Below are 20,392 nucleotides of genomic sequence, written 5' to 3'. Positions count from 1 at the left end.
AAACAGAACAGACCGAGTCTTTGCCCTCACAGAGTTTACCTCTTGGTTGGGACAGGCAACAACATAGCCTTTTTCTTGTAAACAAGCATAATTCCCTTTAAGTTTCAGGCCAAAGGCAATACATCAGTGAACAAAAAAATATTTCATGTAAATGGAATTGTATTTATACAATTATCAATTTAACTCTGCTTCAGCACCCTCAGAAATCTATCTGGCTAAAAGATTTGAGGATAGCAAAAATATCTGAAAACAATCTTGTGTCTTATTTATCCAGTTTAATCATTTGGCAAGCATTTGTTGAACATGATATGTGAAGATTTATGTGTTATATTGAGAAATAAAAATGTGGTTCCTCAAGTGTTCACAGCTTGGTGGTGTAGACAAAAATAAAACATTTCCAACTACAGCATAGGATGCTCAGTGCTACAGACATTTATTTGTAGGTATGAAAATATAATCATTTTAAGATTCTTGTAAGGATTAAATGAACATAAAATACTACAATATATTGAAATTTACAAGCTCTTCTCATATTCATGAATAACCTGTATTGTCCACCAACTGAGTAACTATCATCATCTCTACTGAAATGATGGAGAAACAGAAGCTAGGGAAAGTGTTTAAATTATCAAAGGGCAAGCTAACAATAAGCGGCAGAATTAAGTTTAAGCCCATATCCTTCGGTTTATGTTTCAGTTCCCTTTACTATGTCATTCAAATTCAGGTAAACCATAATTCATTTAAACATGAAGCAAGTATTTGCTCAATGCCATCTCTGTGACAAGTGCTTTGCTGAATACATTTGTCTGCATTGGTCATGGACTTGCCATTTCTCTCATATCATTACATAAGTCCAGCTGGGCTCGCTATTCATATTATGCCTCTTTGAATGACTATCTGAGGCCTGAAACTGAAGAAAACCCGAGTTTAGGAGTAGCTATTCTAAGAGCTCTTTTGTAATCCCCGTTTCTAAGGAAACTGCTTCCTCCATGCCTGAGAAGAATGACTGCTTTAGACAGGGCTCTTCTCTCTGGAGCTGATCAAACATTGCAGGGTAGCCTTTGGGAGCTCTGAGAGGTGTTATACGTCTCAACAAAGGCTGCTGGGAGGTGTGAGTCCATTTTCACAATCTAGGACAAGTATGACACTGAGAGGCTATTAATAAAGTCTAGTCTCATCGGGGAGAGTGAGGGAACCAACTGATGTTAATGAAACTGTGTGGTCATTCTGGCCCTTAGCTCCAATTAACAGAAAATGCCTGAGTAAACGATATTTTGCAAAACCTAAATGTAATCACCATTTATGTTGATCTAATTCACTTATTATATTTTAATTACAATTTTGATAAATTCTACACACACAAATAGGCCTGAAGATTTTGATTATACTGGCTTTTTAAAAATTACTGACTTATCTAAAGTATGTGAAAAGGAGATGATGGAGGCAATAAAACACGAGGTTTGGATCCAGGCTGACATGGTCCTAAATCCAAGCTCCACAAGAGAATATTGATAAATAACCTTGGTCCTGTTCTTGAATAGTAGTCTCCTCAGTTTTCTGATCTGTAAATAACAATATTAAGACTTTCACCACAGTACATTAAGTAGAATTCCTGTGCTATACAGTAACACAATATTGTAAAGCAACTATACCCCAATAAAAATTAATTTTTAAAAGAGACCATGCTTCAGAAGCACAGGAAAATTTAAGTGAACTAAAGTATTTATACAGAGTATTGTTTTAATCAACCTTAGTTAAACTGAGTATCCTACAGATAAAACCACAAATGCAATGACTTTTTTGTATGTGTGTATACATACACACACAGACACACATACAGAGTCTCAGCCTATACTCATATATGAAACTTCCCAACCTCTTGAGAATGGCATAATCCTTTTAAGTCATAGTTTCTTCATCATTGCAATGAAGATAATAATATTAAAAGTTTCTGTCTGGAGTGAAAGAAAAAAAATTGCTTGGATATTTAAGCTATTTAGAGTCGTTTAATATCTCAATTAGTCACTAATCATCCCAAACCCATGGTCGCAACACCACAGTATACAGCACTGTAAAATAAAACAGAATCTTTTCTTAATCCTTTAGTAATCTAGTTTGGAAGGACACATTTATACAAATAATGAACATTTATCTAGTATTTACTATTTTCTAGGAATTGTTCTTCAAAGTATGCTTAGTAAAAATCTTCCTTATATATTGATGTATATGAAATTTACTAAGTCCATATGTGTGGTAATACACAATTGAAATACATTTTATTCACAATTTCTGCCTGCATGATGCCCAGAGGACAGTGTTTTACATGTAATTGCTGATCAAAAAATGTATGTTGAACTGATGCTGGCAGGTTAGGTTTTAGATTGGGCCATTTAGTATGAAATTAGTTCAGAAACTAAGAATGCTATGTGACAGTGTAACCAAATATTGGTATTTGACATGGAAAATGCCTAAAACTGAGAATCAATCTGTATTTTTTGAGCTCTTAATCTATAGAAACTAAATATAAAACTCATAAGAGCTATATATTTAGCATGCAATTAAGATTTTATCTTTATTGTGAATTAAAAACAAATTTTAAAATAGTCTCTTCAAGGTTTGTCAAATGTATTTCTCTTCTCTCTGATTCTGTCTCTCTTTCTCTTTTCCTCTGTTGCTAATGATGAATTTCTACAAATGTATTTAAGACTATAAAATAGGCACATAAATGTGAATCATTCTGTGATAAAATTCAGGATAGTTTACTCAGAAACTCAAGATTTACTGACTCATAGCAGAAAAGAAGTGTTATCGTCTAGAAGAGAAAAAAGAAAGTAAATTTCCTTAACTTTTCTCATTTATTCTGTGGAAGTTATTGCCTACTCTGAGAATGAGTAAGTGGTCATTTACTGACAGTAGTTTTTCCTTCCTTTGTCCATAAAGAGCTTACAAGGCCAATAAATTGCCCACATTACTTATTTCTCTCCTTTTTGTTTTTCTCCTTCTGTATTTCTCTCCTTTTTGTTTTTCATCAGGTTGGCATGCTCTCTGCTGTGCCACACTTAGTAATGACCATTATTGTACCTATTGGAGGGCAGATTGCAGATTTTCTAAGAAGCAAGCAAATTCTTTCAACTACGACAGTAAGGAAGATCATGAATTGTGGTGGTAAGTATGTTAAGAATATGTTTTTACTTAACAAAGTCCGAATCGACATGAATCAGCTTTTTCTATGCATATCACATATGCTATTAAATTTGCACCTTCAATGTTCATTCAGAATCATTCTCCCATCTTCAAATATTCATAACTTCTAGTTTTAGATAATTCCATAACTAACTTGACCCTTCCCACTATTTAAACTTAAGGTTGTCTTTGTTGTTTTTCTTAAAACACAAAGAAGGCTTCAGTAACTTCTGTGAATAAATTACTGTTATTATTATTTTGAAGATAGAATCCCTGAAGTGTTTTGCTAGGTCAAATAAGTGTGATCATTTTTAATAGTTTTGACACTGGAAACATTTACATAAATTTCTGAAGTATTTTCATATGTCTGTTTCTGAAGGTTTTGGCATGGAGGCAACGCTGCTTCTGGTTGTTGGTTATTCTCATACTAGAGGGGTAGCAATCTCATTCTTGGTACTTGCAGTGGGATTCAGTGGATTTGCTATTTCTGGTAAGATACTTTTTAAAAAACTGTACTTGTAACATTCTGATTTTTGCTAGTGATAAAAAGAAATTTATATTCTACTTTCCTCTAACATTTTGACTGTTGAGAAAGTTTACTCAACGTATTTCCACTAGAAAATAACAACGATGAAAGTAGCTCCGACGGTAAAGCATTTGTGTGCAACGCAGGAGACCTCGGTTTGATCCCTGGGTCGGGAAGATCCCCTGGAGAAGGAGATGGCAACCCACTCCAGTATTCTTGCCTAGAGAATTCCATGGACAGAGGAGCCTGGTGGGCTATCGTCTATGGGGTCGCAAAGAGTCGTACACGACTGAGTGACTAACACATTGGGATTCGTTACTATTCACTACTTATTTATCCCCTGCTTATCCCCCCCTTCCCTTTTTTTTTTTAATGAGCATCTCCTCTTCTCTATGGAGTAAATAGCATGTGTTAAGTATTGGATAACAAATCATACCTCTTTCTATTCTCATTATATCCCTGAGCTAAATTATCAAAAATAGTTATTAAGCACATGCTATGAACCTGGTGTCTTTTAAGGTGAGGGTGGTGGAGGATATTCTGTAGTCATCTACTTCTGTAAGGTTTGGGATTCTCTGAGTCACACCTTCTGTGTGTATTTCAGGTTTCAATGTCAACCACTTGGATATTGCTCCAAGATATGCCAGTATCTTAATGGGCATTTCGAACGGTGTTGGCACATTGTCAGGAATGGTTTGCCCTATCATTGTTGGTGCAATGACAAAGAATAAGGTAAGACAGAGCAAGAGATGTTCATTTGTAGAATATTCTCTCTCATGATTAGGAAAAGCATCTGTATGTTCTCTGTGGCATTCTGCTTGTGGTCCAGTCACCACATCTCTGAGTAGGGGAGATAACTGAGGCTCAGAAGAAAATCTCTTTCAGAACTCTGAGGGAGTTTGCTTCTCCAGCTGATAAAGGTTATACTTTCAACACCTTCTAATACTTCTGGTATCCCTGGTATGGCAAAACAACATCCTAACTCATTTGAGCAGACAAATGGAAATCTTCTCAGCTTTATTTGTAAACATCAATTTAAACTTTTCTGTAGTAATTGATGGACGAATATTGCTATCAGTATTTGTTTTTATAGGTAGAGTTTCTAAATTAGGGCTTCTCTGGTGACAAGCATATTGTTATCAGTACTTCTCTTTATAGATAGACCTTTTAAATTATGGTTTACCAAAAGGAAATAAAAGAAGTGGGAGAAAAAACTAAGTAACTCGATGGAATTTAAAGAGAGATTAGGAATTTAAAAAAATTAGCAGACCATAGACATCTTTGGAGTTCTATTTCAGAACTTTAGACTAAAAAGTTTTGAATAATGAGAGTCACAGTAATATAGAACGTTTCTCTCACAGTGTTTGTTTAATACAATCAGAACAAGGGTTTCCCCTGAAGGTAGCATTTTAGGAAATGCTTAACGGTAGAACATTCAGAGAAGATGTTAGGCTTTTCAGACCCAGGGGGTTTGTTCTCACTGTGCCACTTTTGTCACTGCAGTCTCGTGAAGAGTGGCAGTATGTCTTCCTGATCGCTGCCCTAGTCCACTACGGTGGAGTTATATTTTATGCAATATTCGCCTCAGGAGAGAAGCAACCCTGGGCAGACCCTGAGGAAACAAGTGAAGAAAAATGTGGATTTATCCATGAAGATGAGCTCGATGAAGAAACAGGGGACATTACTCAAAATTATATAAATTATGGTACCACTAAGTCTTATGGTGCCACAACACAGGCCAATGGAGGTTGGCCTAATGGTTGGGAAAAGAAAGAGGAATTTGTACAAGAAGAAGTACAAGACTCATACAACTATAAGGACCGAGATGATTATTCATAACAAAGCTAACTGCTGGATTTATTTTTAGTGTTTGTGATTAAATTAATTGTGATTGCACAAAAGTTTTAAAACATGTGGTGTAAACATGTACACATATCAACCAGGCAAGTCTTGCTGTAAAAATGAAATCAAAACAAACTCATGAAGTTACCATCAAGTGCAATCTATAGACGTTGTGAAATCCCACCATTTCCATTCAAGTCATCCATTTTTGCATTTGTGATTTAAAGGTTGACTGGTCAAAATTGTAGAAGCAAGTAGTTACTCATTAGATTCATATGAGTTAAAACTCATCACCATTTAATAAAGCACAACTAAAACAATTGGCACATCCCATCCTACAGAGGTTCGGAAGCCAAAGCTACTTGATCATGCAAAATGCACTTACATATTTGTTACACTGTGTTGCAAGATATTGTGCAGAAGTCCTGTTGAAAAAAGCTGAAGTTGCCATGTTGGTTGCATCAGGTGTTGGCAACATTTATTGAGTATGAATCATAGAGTTGAGATATCTCTCATGTAGAGAAGAATGTTGTGGGCTAGCAACTAGCAAGGTGTACTAAATAATTATTGTTATTACACAATGTAGACTATTTTGTTGATTCTCAAGAGGAATATCTTGCAGTGTTTTATATGAAATGCTTGGGCACAAACACTTTCATCTGTGAAAAATAAGTTGTAGAGTGAGGGGTATGCTTCATGTTCTTCCATTCATTTACCTAACAGTATAAAACACTTCACACTTCAATAAAATCTGACTTTTCATGTAGCATATCACATAACTTTTTTGCAAAAATATTAAAAATAAATGGAATTCAATGTATTTTTTATTACAACTTTGTACTGGTTGTAACTTGCATTAGGAAAAAAAAAAGATGCATACACCATAAAGAATCTAATAAGAAATTTACTATGGAGATATAGCCCTTAAAATGCAATATTAACAGCAAAAGAAATAGACATGATAGAAGTATCTTTCTTCCTTACTGATTAAACATATATGAAACTTGTGCCACAGAGCTATATATAATATGAAAAGGTAAACTTAATAGAGATATTGTAAGTAGATGATTTTATTATTTAAATTCCCATTAAAATATTTGTCTTAAATATATAGGACAATAAATTATATTAAAACTATATCTATATATATCTGTATATCTTATACATATCCATACACATATACATAATAAACGATCTTCACAAAAAAACCAAAAATAGCATACACCTAATGTTGGGTTAGGGGACTGCAATTTCTACTTTCATAGAGTCATAGATTTTAGATGGGGCAGAGGCATTTTGCTTGTCATTTCTTAATATAACTCAACAGAAATTGCAACATTTGTGTACCGAGCAATAAGTGGAATGCATAAAATTTCCTGCTGTATATTATCTTCATTTTGCTTGCGGTGGCTGTTCGGGTGATTGGAATGATTTTCTTCCTTTAAAAAGTTAACATCAGACCTCTTTATAATGTTTGAAAATGACAATGATACATTTCCCAATTCAACTTAAAATATTATTGGTGTGTTTAATTGTCTATTCTGGATATTTGATCTGTTCATTGTATTGTGCTAGTGACTGGAGGCCCTGCTACTGCAAATATAAAACATAAAGTTTGTTTTAAAAACGCAAACCATTCTTGACCTTAAGATAATAAAAATATCTTTTGCTTTGTGTCTCAAAGTGATGTAATGTGATCATCGCTTTTACTGTGTTGAATGAAAAGATATGGACTATCATTTTGTTGCTGCAAAAAAAAAGTGTTAATAAAATGCTCTATTTATCCTTTTGCACAAAAACAGTACATTAATTTGGGGTCATTTTGTTGTTGTTGTAGCTTAACTTTGTATAGTTTAGCTTGCGTACAGTCCAGTGAAGTCAAATGTAGGCTCAAGAAGATTAGCCTTTTCAGCCGCTTGAGATTTAATGGAAGAATATGGCATTCTTTAGATTGTGTGGGATTCTGCAAAGAGAGTTTTATATCAAGAAATAGGTCTCTAAGTCAAATTCTATCTTTCAGTGCCTGGTTTCTCATAACTAGTGCTAAGCTTTAAAACATTAGGAAAAAAACTCAAAACTTGTCAGATCAATGATACTACTGAATTTTCATGGGACATGTACCTTGTGCTTGAACTGCTTTAATCATTTTGTGTTGAGTATTTTATGTAACGCCACAAGGACCCTCCAAACTGGGTACTCTTTTTGTTCCCAGATTACAAAGGAAGGAACCAAAACTCAAAAAGTTTAAATAACTTTCCCAAAGTTAAATTGAGTCATGACATGTTAGTATAGTGTGTCAGCCAAATCAGCAAACACTGAGCAGGATTTCTCAGTGAAGCCAGAGGAATGTCTGTGTCACTGGAAAGATGATCATTTGCTCTGATTCCCTATTTTGCAGATATGTAGGAAGGGGAGACCCTCATTTTTTACAGATATGTAGGAGGGGGTGATCATCATTACATAAGATTGGTAACTGAGACTCATAGAACTTACTATTTAAAGAGACTTATGGGATGACTTAGCTGATACCTCTTATTTAACAAATGAGAACCCTGAAGGTCAACAAGGGAAACGGACTTGATCAAGAGGACACAGAGGATATTATGGATTTGGAAAGAAGTTGGTATGATTAGTTATGCTTTTGCCTTTATTTTTCAGGCAGGTTTTTATTTAAGGAATTAAATTTACTGGTTCAACCACTACCTTGTATTCACTACTCACATAACCTCTGAGTGGGAGGTGAGGGAGTGTATTTTCTCTTCCTGTAATCTTGTATATAATGAAACAACAGAGACCTAGTTTAATTTTTAAGGAGGCCCACATGCCATCTTTATACAACTTGATAGCAGGAATGAAAATGTCATAATCTAACACTCTATATAATTTTTTCAGTTCCCATAAGAAAATTGTTCTCATGATGCCTCTAAATGTTACCATGGGCTACACTCATTTACTTTGATCTTAAACATTTGAAGTCATCTTCCTTTTCATTTTCTTCCTCATCCCAATGCCCTTCCCCATCTATACTGTTCTATGCATCTAGTATTTTGCAATTTGCAAAATGGTTTTCCATGCATTCTCTCATTCCATCCACACATCTGCTTTGTAAAATTGAAAGGCCACATAACCGTATTAGTATTTCTGTTCTCCAAGTAAGGTAACTAGGTCTAAGCTGTATAATTAACTTCCTAAAGAGTCCCCAGGCAGAATTAGAACAAGAATACATACTATCTGACTATAGCAGGAGAGTAATTTACTTTTTGCTCTTAAGTCTTATTACTCTTCTGATTATGAATATAGGATAAGGGGAGGGGATCTTCATTAAAGGAAGAACAGTATTAAAAACAGTGAAAATAAGAGTAATCAAAGCACTGTTAACATTTTAGGCTATTTTCTGTGAAACATGCATAGGAAACACCCATATACTTTGTGATTTGCAAATTTGAAGTCATACTTGATCTGCTGTTGCCAACTATTTTTTTCATTTAATTGTATGGCATGCATATTTTCCTATTTGAATACTAGAGTTCTATAGTTAATATTCTATTACATAACATGGGCTATACTTACTCTGTTTATGCCTTCATTATTATGAATATTTCATTTTTGCATCTCTTTACCTTTGTCTCCCTGCTCCAGTGGTATTTTGGGGGAACATGAAATACTATACACCTGTATTAAGACCTTTCACTTCTATAAGTGTGATATTGTTTTGTGTCTAGATATAGATATAGAAATAACAATAAAGATATTGTTCCTAGAGCTACTGGCAATTAGCTTTTCTGGGGTTCATTTACTAGTTCACTTATTTAGTCAATAAATATCTATTAAGCAACTACACTGTGCAGTCAGGGTAGGATACGATGGAGAGAAAAGTGGACCTCTCTCTTGGACCCTAGAATCCCTTTTCCCTTCTGGAGGTATTGGTGGTACCCCAGTTGCCCAGTCTGACCACACAGAAGCTCCTGGATACCAGAAACTCACTAACCTCCCTCTGAAAGGTTTTTTCTTAAACTCCCAAAGACCTAAAGTGAGCTGCTTTCAATGTGCTCCCCATGTCATTTTTTTTTTTTTTTAAGTTTCCGGTAAGAAAGATTTTTCTCATCCTTTTGTTCTCTAAATTTCTTTCTGTTTGTGCTTCTCCCCTGGGTTTCTAAGGACCTATGTATTTTATTCTTTCACTTTTTTTTCTCTTCATTAACATAGTGCTTCTCTAATTTTTAACTGCACAGTGACTATTGACATTTAATTCTGCTGTAGGTGTTATAATTAGCAGGTTTTTCTGCTTTTCTCTCCATCCTCATGCAAAACCTCAAACCTCAATTTTCGTTCAGCAGCTGTCCAAAGCACTTTATTTGTGAAGGTTGGTCGATGCTATACAGTCCTTTAAAATGCTCCAGCTTCTCCAAGCTTTCCCCTGAGTACAGCAGGCATCTGAAAGCCACATCACCTGGACTGTCACCCTGACCCTTGTCCAAATTCAGCAGCTTTTATTGAATAAAATCCTAGACTATCACCAAGAGCAAAGTGAAGAAACCTCTCCAGTTTTGTTAAATCCCTTTCTCGTTTTTATTACCCTGCTTAACATGCTTTAGATAAAGATCCTTGCATTTCGAAGAGTTTGAGGGATTCCTTTCCTGATGCATTAGAGCACTGTCAACACTTAGATAGGAAAGAACCTGGGATCTCTCTTCGCACCCCCATGGCACTTTTGTCTGCTTCTCAAGGAACTTAAAGACATTTCATTTGTTAATCATCTTTTACTGTTTGTTGGTTTGTTTTGGTGTTATTACCTTTGATTTTATTTTGAAGGAGGGGGTGAATGAGTGATCAAATATAATAATTATGATACGCATGCCTTCATGCTCAGCTATGTCTGACTCTTCCCAACCCCATGGACTGTAGCTCGCCAGGCTCTTCTGTCCATGAAATTTTTCAGGCACGAATACTGGAGCCGGTTGCCATTTCCTACTCCAGGGGATCTTCCCAACTCAGGGACTGAACCCTGTCTCTTGCATCTCCTGTACTGGCAGGTGGATTCTTAATCCCTGTGCCACCTGGGAAGCCCAATAATTGTAATAGGAATTATTTATAGTTCATGAAACACCAGACACTAATCTCAGGGGTTTATGTATTAAAACCCTGTTCACAATACCCTTTTGTGGTAAATACTACTATCTACCCCATATATAAATGAGGGAACTTTGGCACAGAGAAGTTAGGTGACTTATCTGTGGTCATACAACTAATGGAGTGAAGTTGGAAAGTGAACTCAAGCCATATGGCTCTAGATTTGTGCTCTTCATCACTATTGTCCATTGCCTCTGAAGAGTTGTATGACTTTGGGAAGTTACTTGACTCCTCTGAGGCTCAATTTTTCATTTGTAAAACGACAATCTAATACCTTATTAGTAGCTGGTTTTGCAATCTAATCAAATAACAGCTTATTAGTACAGCAAGCCACACATGTAAAGAGTTTAACAAATGTCCTTTCCCCTTCCTCATTATACTAAGTAAATACTAGATATTAACGCTTCAAGTGTAACTTCAATGCCAGCTTCATCAAAATGGACCATTTTGGAAACTATCTCTAGAGAAAAATTTTTTTGATCATAACTAAATTACTCAGACTTGTTCGCTAAATTATTTTTTTTGTATTTGTATTTATCAATTATGTGACACAAAACAAGTGCAGAAAACTAAGCACCATTGCTATTTATGTAAAATATAATGCATACTTATACAAATTTAAGAAACTATATACTGTGTATAGTAAAAGGTTAAATACATAGATTGGAAAGATACAAAAGTATTCATTAAGGCTGTATCTGGAGAGCAAGAAAGAAAATGGATCTGGGAAAAGAATGAAAGAAATTTATAATTGTCATCTTTTAATGTCAAAGAAGATCTGAAGCATATATGAGAAAATATGAATAACTGCTTATTTTCAGAATTCATGTGTGGCTTTTTATTATATTTTTCATGGTAATTTTCTTTATTTTGAAGTACTAAAGCAAGAAAAGCAGATAAGATATAATTCCCAGAGAACACTAGTCTTATTTCTCTCCAGATTTTTTTTTCCTCATATCTGAGCTGCCAATGAAGATATTGTCATGATCTTCAAGAGCATTTGACAATTTTCTGAAGCCACAGAATTTAATACAATAGCTTTGAGAGAATGTTTTTATTTTATAAAGTCAAGGTAAAGGTAGAATTATACACATTTATGAACAGATTTATGAATCCAAATGAAGTTCTTCTGCACAAAGCCAACAGAAATGTGCATGAGAATAAATGTCACAGATGAAAGCCATCATTCTGACGGATCTCATCATATTCTACTGGACTGCTTGTCGAAGATTAAAAAAAGGAGTGTGGTGGGTGGAGGAGCATGTCTCTCTTCATGAATTCAGGGTGGAAATTAGTATGAAAAAAAAAAAAGTGAAGTCCTTCAGTTGTGTCCAACTCTTTGCGACCCCATGGACACCAGGCTCCTCCGTCCATGGGATTTTCTAGGCAAGAGTACTGGAGTGGGTTGCCGTTTCCTTCTCCAGGGAAATTCCCGACCCAGGGATTGAACCCAGGTCTCCCACATTGTAGACAGACGCTTTCAGTCTGAGCCACCACTTGATCTTATTCAAAAGATTCATTAACCCTTTCAATTCCAGCTGCAATGGGATCACAGAAAACAAAACAATCAAAAAACCCACAGTTGTTTGGATTCAAACTCTTTACCACTGCCCCCTTTATATAATCCAAGGCAAGTCATGTTGGTTCAATGAGCTTGGACTTTCTCATCTGGAGGATAAAGGGATTGGTTATCTTAAATGGGTTTTGAAGATCCTCCCAGCTCTGAAATTTTCTGACTTCATTCTCACTGATAAACAGCTGAGTTCCTCAAATTAACTTGGTGAAATATTATAATTGTTCTCAAAATTCTGCTAAATAGAAGACTAAATGTTTACTTCCTGCTTACTTTTCTAGTGACTTTTAAAAAAAATTATCCATCCATCTCAATAGCCAAAAGAAGGGACACTACTGAAAGTTTGCTTCATCCTGGTGGCCTTGAGTCTGTGGTTCTTCTTTCATCCTGACCTGAGATTTGAGAATCTCATGAAACCACTTATTAACCAAAAGCCCTGCAGTGAGCTGAAATATTTGTTTGAAAAACATGAGTTGAAGTTCCCATAAGAGGTCATACTCACCTTTTACTGGTTTAATGGAATATGTTATAGAGTCTTGACACTGGAAAGATGGAAATGCATGTTCAAACCCCTTCTTTCTATAGTTAGGGAAGTTGGGAGCAGAAAAATAAAAAGAAAGGCTCAAGTCTATCTAACTAGGTAGTGGTAGAAGGGTAACTTGGAGTCATATCTTGGACTCATAACTGGGCTCTTGAGATTAAAAAACCACTCTTTCATTAAGTTAATATTTCAAGCAATACATATATTGATAATGCGCTACATGGCTGGTCCTAGGAATATAGAGGGTGGGGGAAAATGACTAAATGAATCCTGCCTTCATAGAACCTAATACAGTGGGTGACAGATGCTAAAAAAGATGAACAGGAAAACCTATTAGAATTGTGATAGATGTTATGAGATAGAAGTATAGGTGCTCTGAGAGTTTCAAATGAGGGGCTTGATCTGTCTAGTCAATGCGTTGAGGAAAACTTCTTTAGCGATGTCACATGCAGTGTGAGACATCAGAGGTGGGATGAAGTTAGCCTGGCAGAGCAGTACTGGAAGAGAGATTCAAAAAGAAGAATTGGTATGTGCAAAGACTCCAAGAAGGAAAGATCTTGGTAAGTATTTTAATATTTAGTGTTAGCACTCCCCAAATGTTAATGAGTGTACCTGGAATTTAACTAATATGTAGAAATGCTAATCAACTAAAGGTTAAATCTAGCATGCTAAAACATGTTTTTTCAAGAGCTACAGTGCCTATTCATTGCCTATGCATTACATCATCCAACATCTATTAAGCTATGTACAGGCCTATATTACACTATGAGGACACAAGAATAAATTAAACATGGTCTCTGCTCTTGAGAAATTCATGGTTTAGAGGTGAAGAATGATACACATAGAAATAGGTACAGAATGTCTTCAGAGCAAATGAAAGAGAACTTGTGTATAAATAATCTTTCATTTGGGCATCAAATCCTGCATAACAAAAGGTATTCACAATTATTCCTTATACCATTTATAGTTTTCAGAACACTTTTACATATGATTTATGACAATTTGCTCTTAGACATGTGTTTGTTTATAACTTTAGTATGTATGTCTACTAAGCCATTAATGCTATGAAGTATATCTTTAGTTCTCTATACTATATCCAAGGTCTAACATAAGTAAAGAACTCACCTAATAATGAATGGAAAAATGAATGATCATATTTGATATGCACAGAAAATCATATAGGTAGGCAGATTATTGGGCTCATTAAATTAATTCTCCTTTCCAGAAAGGAAGTTGGGGAGAGGAGACATAGAACTGGATTTTGAAAGTGCAATAGTTATTTGCCCACCTTATAAGGGGCTTCCCAGGTGGTTCAGTGGTAAAAATGTTGCCTGCCAACACAGGAGATGCAAGAGACGTGGGTTTGACCCCTGATTCCGGAAAATGCCCTGGAGTAGGAAATGGCTACCCACTCCAGTATTCTTGCCTGGGAAAGTCCAAGTAATTTGGACAGAGGAGCCTAGCAGGCTACAGTTTGTGGCATCACAAAGAGTTGGACATGACTGAGTGACTGAACACATAGACACAACCTTATAAGTGGAGAACAGGCACAGAAGCAGAGGCCCCAACATTAGCAGATGCTGGGGTTGTATCTACCACAGCATGTGTCTGGAGGAATGAGTATGATTGGACTATCAAGTGTGCATAGGAGATAAGATAGATAGGGCATTAAGCTAGCTGGCTCTGCAGTGCCATAGATGCCAGGGTATGGTGTTCAGATGCTGTCTTATAGGTGAGGGAATTTTAAGTGGGGCCTGAGTGATTAGTGGTTACTCCATCTGGCAAGATGTTGCAGAGGAGAGGGGAGAGACTGGAAGCAGGTTCCGTACAAGAATGCCAAGGAAGATATGGGAGGGAGAAGGTGTGGAGAGATGGCATGACCTGGGGATTGTGGCATAGTTACAGATATCAAGACAAAAGTCTGGTATATTCATCTCCATATCTATCCACTCACAACTCAAACCACAGAGCAAGAGGTGGATAATGAAAATATATTAACAAATAACACAATTCACGCTTTCTGCACCTCGAATGATGTTTTCAGGCCAGGGTGATCCACTTGTCCCTGGCTCCCACAACTTTAGATAGAAAGAAGCATGCACAATAATTTTTGAGAAAATACTCTGTTGTTCTTTTTCAGAATTCTGTATGAAACTAAAGGTTTATACCCATTCTCTCTCATGTCAAGGGGCATATTTATTCCAGAAGTTTCTCAAGTTAGTCTCTTTCCTCAAGGAAATTGATGCATTCAACCAGGGGAACGATAGACTCACTCGCTTTAAGGGTAGATTCACCTTAAGCTTTGGCTGTATCCCCATCATTTTGTTGTGCTTTTTTCCCCATCATATTTCTTCCTTTCTCTCTTGATAAAGCACAGTTATTTATGATGTGTCTAGAAACATAAATGAAAACTTGATGTATCACTAGAGAGCTTTCAAGGTCAAAATCACATTTCTTCATCAGTAACAGTGGACATTATTGTTGCCTGTATTGGGATTTACTTAAAAAAAAAAAAAACAACATAGAAAGGGCTGGGTGATCCAAAATATCCCCCTTACTAGGGGTTGCCAACTACAAGACAAGTATTGAACTTGCCGCCACATCATACCTCTAATCACATATAACCAAACCACTTCATTTCTCTGAACTCAGTATCCTCATTTGCAAAACGGGTATCACAATGCATATTTCATGAACCCTAATAAATATAATGAGAGGTGGTTTGATTTGCATATTTTGTATCTTTTTATGAGGTGTCAAGCAAAGGCAGGAATTTCAAGTTTCTCCATTTGAATGATGGTAACACCCAGGGGCTCCCAGTAAAAGGGAAGTATTAACTGGATGCAAATATATCATACCACTAGTAACTATGAATATTTTATGGTATATTAACAGGTGTTCCAAGTGTCTCCAGATATTCTCTCTTATTGATCCTCACTCCAGTGATGTAAGGTAGAATGGAGAAGGATCGTTATCCCCCTTCCCCACTTTCTTTCCAAATTAAAAAAAAGAAATTAAGACTCAGAGAGTATTTGATTTATCCATCCAGGATTAGAACCTTGGACTAGTACTAATTCAGATATGCCACAGTACTCATTCTTAGATGGGACAGATTCAAGTGAAATAAGTTCCAGGAGGGGTGGTAATTGGGAAGAGCTGCTCTCCAGGAAAGGTAGATTCAGTAGGGAGACCCTTGAGTGGGGGTGGGCAGGAGCAGCCACGTGACTGCCTGGGATCCTCGTGTGGAGTGAGGAGAAAAGGAGCCCTGAGAAGGAAGGGAATTGGGCTGGTGTGTCACGCTTTCCTCTGCCCACTGGCAAGTTACTTTTATTTCCATATAGCCCTTATTTATCATTGTCTCATTGTCTGTGCCTAACTGAGTGTTCCTCAGTGAACTCACTGAAGGTAAGAATCATGTTTTATTTCTTTTCATATATTCCCACATTATGCAAAACTCTGCCTCCCACCTAATGAATTCAGAATTGAGATGCAGGGAGCTCAGAACACCTCTGTGCTAGTTTCTTTGGGCTCTTGTAATGAAGTACCACAAGCTGGGTGGCTCAGAACAGCAGATTGGCTCACAGTTCTGGAGGTCAGAAATCTGAAATCAAGGTGTTTTTGAAGTCAACAGGACCATGTGCTTCCTGAAGGCACTAGGGGATGATCGTTTCCAGGCTTCTCTCCCAATCTGGGGTATTTCCTGTGCTTAATGGCAGTATAACTCCAGTCTTCACATGGCATTCTTTTCCCTGTGTGTTTGTCTCTTCGTGGGAATTCCTTTTCTAAAGATACCAGTCACATCAGATTAGAGACCCACCCTAGTCCAGCATGATTTCATCTTTATTCAACTAGTGACATCAGCAATGGTCCTATTTCCCAATAAACTCACATTCTGAAGTACCAGAGGCTAGGACTTTTGCCTATGAATTCAATCTATAACAGCCTCCCTCTGGTCTTAAGAGAGTCTACCAGGCTCTCTGTTTTTCAGAGCTTGTTCAATTAGTGATCACAAAGCAGTTATTTTTAATACTCTGTTTCCTATGGGTAACATGTCTCTTGCAAAATGTTGTTACCATTGGCTTCTTGTGGTCATTGATTTCCCAACATTTTCTTCAAGACATGCAGGACTATGACCATCTGATCCCACCGCTACAATGGTCAGAAATGGGAGGGTGAACGCTCATCCTGGACAGCGAGGAAAACATCACAGAGACACCGCGTGGCCATTCTGCTGACAAGGAATCCGTCTGACAAGACATGTTGTCAATCCCCTCAAGGATCAGATGGCAGACATCCTAGATGAAAGAGCAAGAAATAAAATGAGCGCCGAAGACAAGGGCACGAAACCAGTGTACTTGGCTGTGTGACTGGGATTTCAAATCACTCGAGACGCTGGTTTCTTCCATTTGGCAGTATGTGTCTTACTCTATGCTTAACCTCGCTCAGAAAATTCAGTACAGCTACTCAATGGCAACAGCAGTCACTGCAGGAGTGGAGTAATTATTTGGTGCAAGTATTTATTTAAGAATCAACACCTGTGTATATCTCAGTGTGAGACATCCAGGATATATGAAACTGAAAAGCTACCTGAAAATCAAATAAAACCAGAATACCTATAGGTCGTTCTCTTTCTGGGGTCGAATGAGGTTACCTAACAGTTAAACCTGAAGTTCCCTTCTGACTCAGCATCCAACTTTTTTGAGGGGAGCTTCTCTTTAGCTCCCATATGTATTTGAGTCACTGAAAGGACCTCTACTGTTTTTGGTACCAGGGAGCTAATCCACCCATGGGTCACTGGTAGTGCTTCTTCTGGAAGTTTCAGCGTGCTATCCCATGCTGACCTGACGGGGTATGGCTCTCCTTCACACATAGCTTCTATCTATGGCTTGCCCATGGCGAATGGATTACAGAACGGCAGATGAGATTTGAAAGGGACATTGTTCCTACCAGTTTAGATGGCAGGATAGATTGCTTGGCACACAGGAGTCTGGCCTTTGTGCAGGCTATACCTTGCATGAAGTTATGAGATGGTTCTACAAGCTCCTATTTACCACTCTAATCCTCCATACAGTCATTCACAGCACACCACAAGACAACTAAAGATTTTGTTATGCAAAGATTCATCCCAGAAAGGATCCAAGATTATAGATGAAGTTTTCAGTACAGAGATTATCAACTGCCCACTACTGGGATTAGAAACTAAATAGGGACCAAGCATATAATGCAAAAGAAAGACCATATCCTAGTGTGGATACAGTGACAGGGAAAACTCATGCCCCCCCGAAAAGGGGTAGCAGATCCTTAGTTCCAGTAGACAGTGGTCACGTGGGAATGATGCCATTTTTTTTTTCAAGAGGCTGAAAATCCTGATATTTTTGTGACGTGTCAATTGAAAAAAAAAAGTGCAACCTAAAAGTTGAGAGTTATATTTTATTTGGCAGAAACTTGGAGGACTTACGTCTAGAAGGCAGGTACCTCAAATAAACCTGAGAGAACTGCCCCTAGGAGGCAAGGGAAGGAGCCAGTTTATACAGAAGTTTTGCAACAAAGAACAGGTGGTCTGAATGTTAAAAGATCACTGTAAATTAAAGAAAACCAAATATCAAGTAAAGGAATTAGGGCTTTTTTTTTTTTCTGTATGAGAAGATGCAAGAGTCTGGGATCACTGAATTCATTCCTTTTATATGTACCTCAGCTGGGGCCAGTATCCTGTGCTTCCGCATTCTGAGTTTCCTCAGGGTTCAACCTTGGGGAGTAGTTGCAGTCTGATAGCTGCTGGAGGACAGGTATTCTTTTCCTTCCTGAGTTCCTCGGGGCTCATCAGATTACCTTCCACGGTGGCTGTAACTGCTGATGACTGTGACCATCCTTTGTTTACTGCTGTGACTGGAAATGTTCCATTTCTCAGAAATCTCATAATTTTTTCTAATGTTGGCATTCATAATGGCAGCTTAACAATCAATGTTAGCTCAGCAAAATATCTCCAGATCAATTTGGCCCTCAGGATCCTAGTTGGAAATTTCTGGGCTCATAGTTTTATTAGAGGCTACATGGCTCAGAAATTCCTCAGGCATCTTCTAGGGTGCCCCACACTCATTAGAAGCCTGATTTGCTGGCAATAGCTAAGAATAACTCCTTGGCTTCCTCTTAGCTGATGTCCCTATGCAAAGATCACCTTTTCCCTTCAACTTCTTAAAAGCATCTACCCATCTCAGAAGCCAGGTTCGAGAGATCAAAGTCCAGAAAGATAAAGCATTTCCCTCTTCATTTAAGTCTAAATGCCTGAATTCCATTTATTCAACAAATATTGACTATGTGGCCACACACCAGCAGATATTGTTCCAAACATAGGTAGGTATGCCATGGAGTTTGTTACATGTCTAGGTGACCAGATTTTTCTAAGTAAATGAATTTAAAAAAAGATACTTTAAGAATGGCATGAGTTAGGGCCAAAATTAAGGAGGGTAATGAGATGGAGAATGGTGGGAAGGTGTCTAGCTGTCAAGAAAACCTCTGAGTGTGTGAGTGAAAGTTGCTCAGTCATGTCCAACTCTTTGCAACCCTCTGGACTCTAGTCTGCCAGGCTCTTCTGTCCATAGGATTCTCCAGGCAAGAATACTGCAGTGGATAGCCATTTCCTTCTCCAGGGGATCTTCCTGATCCAGGGATTGAACCCAGGTCCCCTGCATTCCAGGCAGGTTCTTTACCATCTGAGCCACCAGGGAAGCCCAAAGCTTTTGAGAAGGAATCTTAAATAGGGTTTGTTGTTGTTGTTGTTTTTAAAGTAAAGCCTGCCATGGGGATTCGTGGGTGATTTATTGGAAGTATACTTCCCCCAAGGCAAGATCTCATCTAGTAAGTGACAGTACTCAAAGGATTCAGACCCTTTTCAGGCAGGATCTTTTCCTGGACCCTAAGAAAACCTTCTTTGGAGGGCCTGTGCTTTGGACCTGCCCTTTTCCATCCTTCAAATGTGGACATTGATGGGCGTTGGATTCCTTTCTTCCTTACATTTATCAACCCTGACTCTCCCCCATTGAGTCAGATGTCTTCCCACTGGGTCTGCTGTTTCCTTCTCTCACAAATCCCCACTCCTTCCCCTTGCCATTTCTCCCTTCTACTTGAATTTATCTCAGTGTGACCTTTTGATAAGCTTAAGAACCACAGCAATATGTGCTCTTTAAATACTAGAGAAGAGCATATATTTAAAAGAAAGATTTGATTAAGACAGACAGTTTAAAGTACAGCCATATTTCAAACCTACTTGATAAGAATGATACTGCCTATAAAATCATGATCAAGAGAAGTTTCACAATTAGTCCTTTGGCTTACAAGGTACATTGTCTCTTCCTTGCAAAAACAACTGGAATAAAGAAGAGAAATACAGGTCTTGATGGAACAGAGACTCTTTTCAAGCCAAAAGTTTCCACAGATTTCTCATTAAGATGAACTGAATTGATATTAGAATAGATGTATTAAACAAACATGTGTTGGATGCCTTTTTAAGACCACAAAACAGCACAGAATTTAAGTGCATTATCTCTCACAGTAAACACATCTTTACTAGCTCAGTGGTGTGAAATCAAATATTTCCTGC

At 37.3% G+C, this 20,392-nt stretch overlaps 1 protein-coding gene across 1 annotated transcript in view; it reads left to right on the top strand.

The window, feature by feature from the left end:
• SLC17A6 (solute carrier family 17 member 6) overlaps positions 1-7,361 on the top strand; it is a 41,108-nt gene extending 33,747 nt beyond the window's left edge. The window contains exons 9-12 of the mRNA XM_040255647.1: positions 3,033-3,165; positions 3,563-3,673; positions 4,314-4,441; positions 5,213-7,361. Of these exons, the coding sequence (XP_040111581.1) occupies positions 3,033-3,165; positions 3,563-3,673; positions 4,314-4,441; positions 5,213-5,548 (708 nt within the window). The 3' untranslated portion in view covers positions 5,549-7,361. The remainder of the gene's footprint in view (positions 1-3,032; positions 3,166-3,562; positions 3,674-4,313; positions 4,442-5,212) is intronic.
• Positions 7,362-20,392: the final 13,031 nt, after the last annotated feature.

This window comes from Oryx dammah, unplaced genomic scaffold (genome assembly GCF_014754425.2).
Source record: "Oryx dammah isolate SB20612 unplaced genomic scaffold, SCBI_Odam_1.1 HiC_scaffold_15, whole genome shotgun sequence".
NCBI lineage: Eukaryota > Metazoa > Chordata > Mammalia > Artiodactyla > Bovidae > Oryx > Oryx dammah.
Note: the sequence above shows the minus strand (reverse complement) of the source record. Positions and strands in the feature narration are given on the sequence as shown.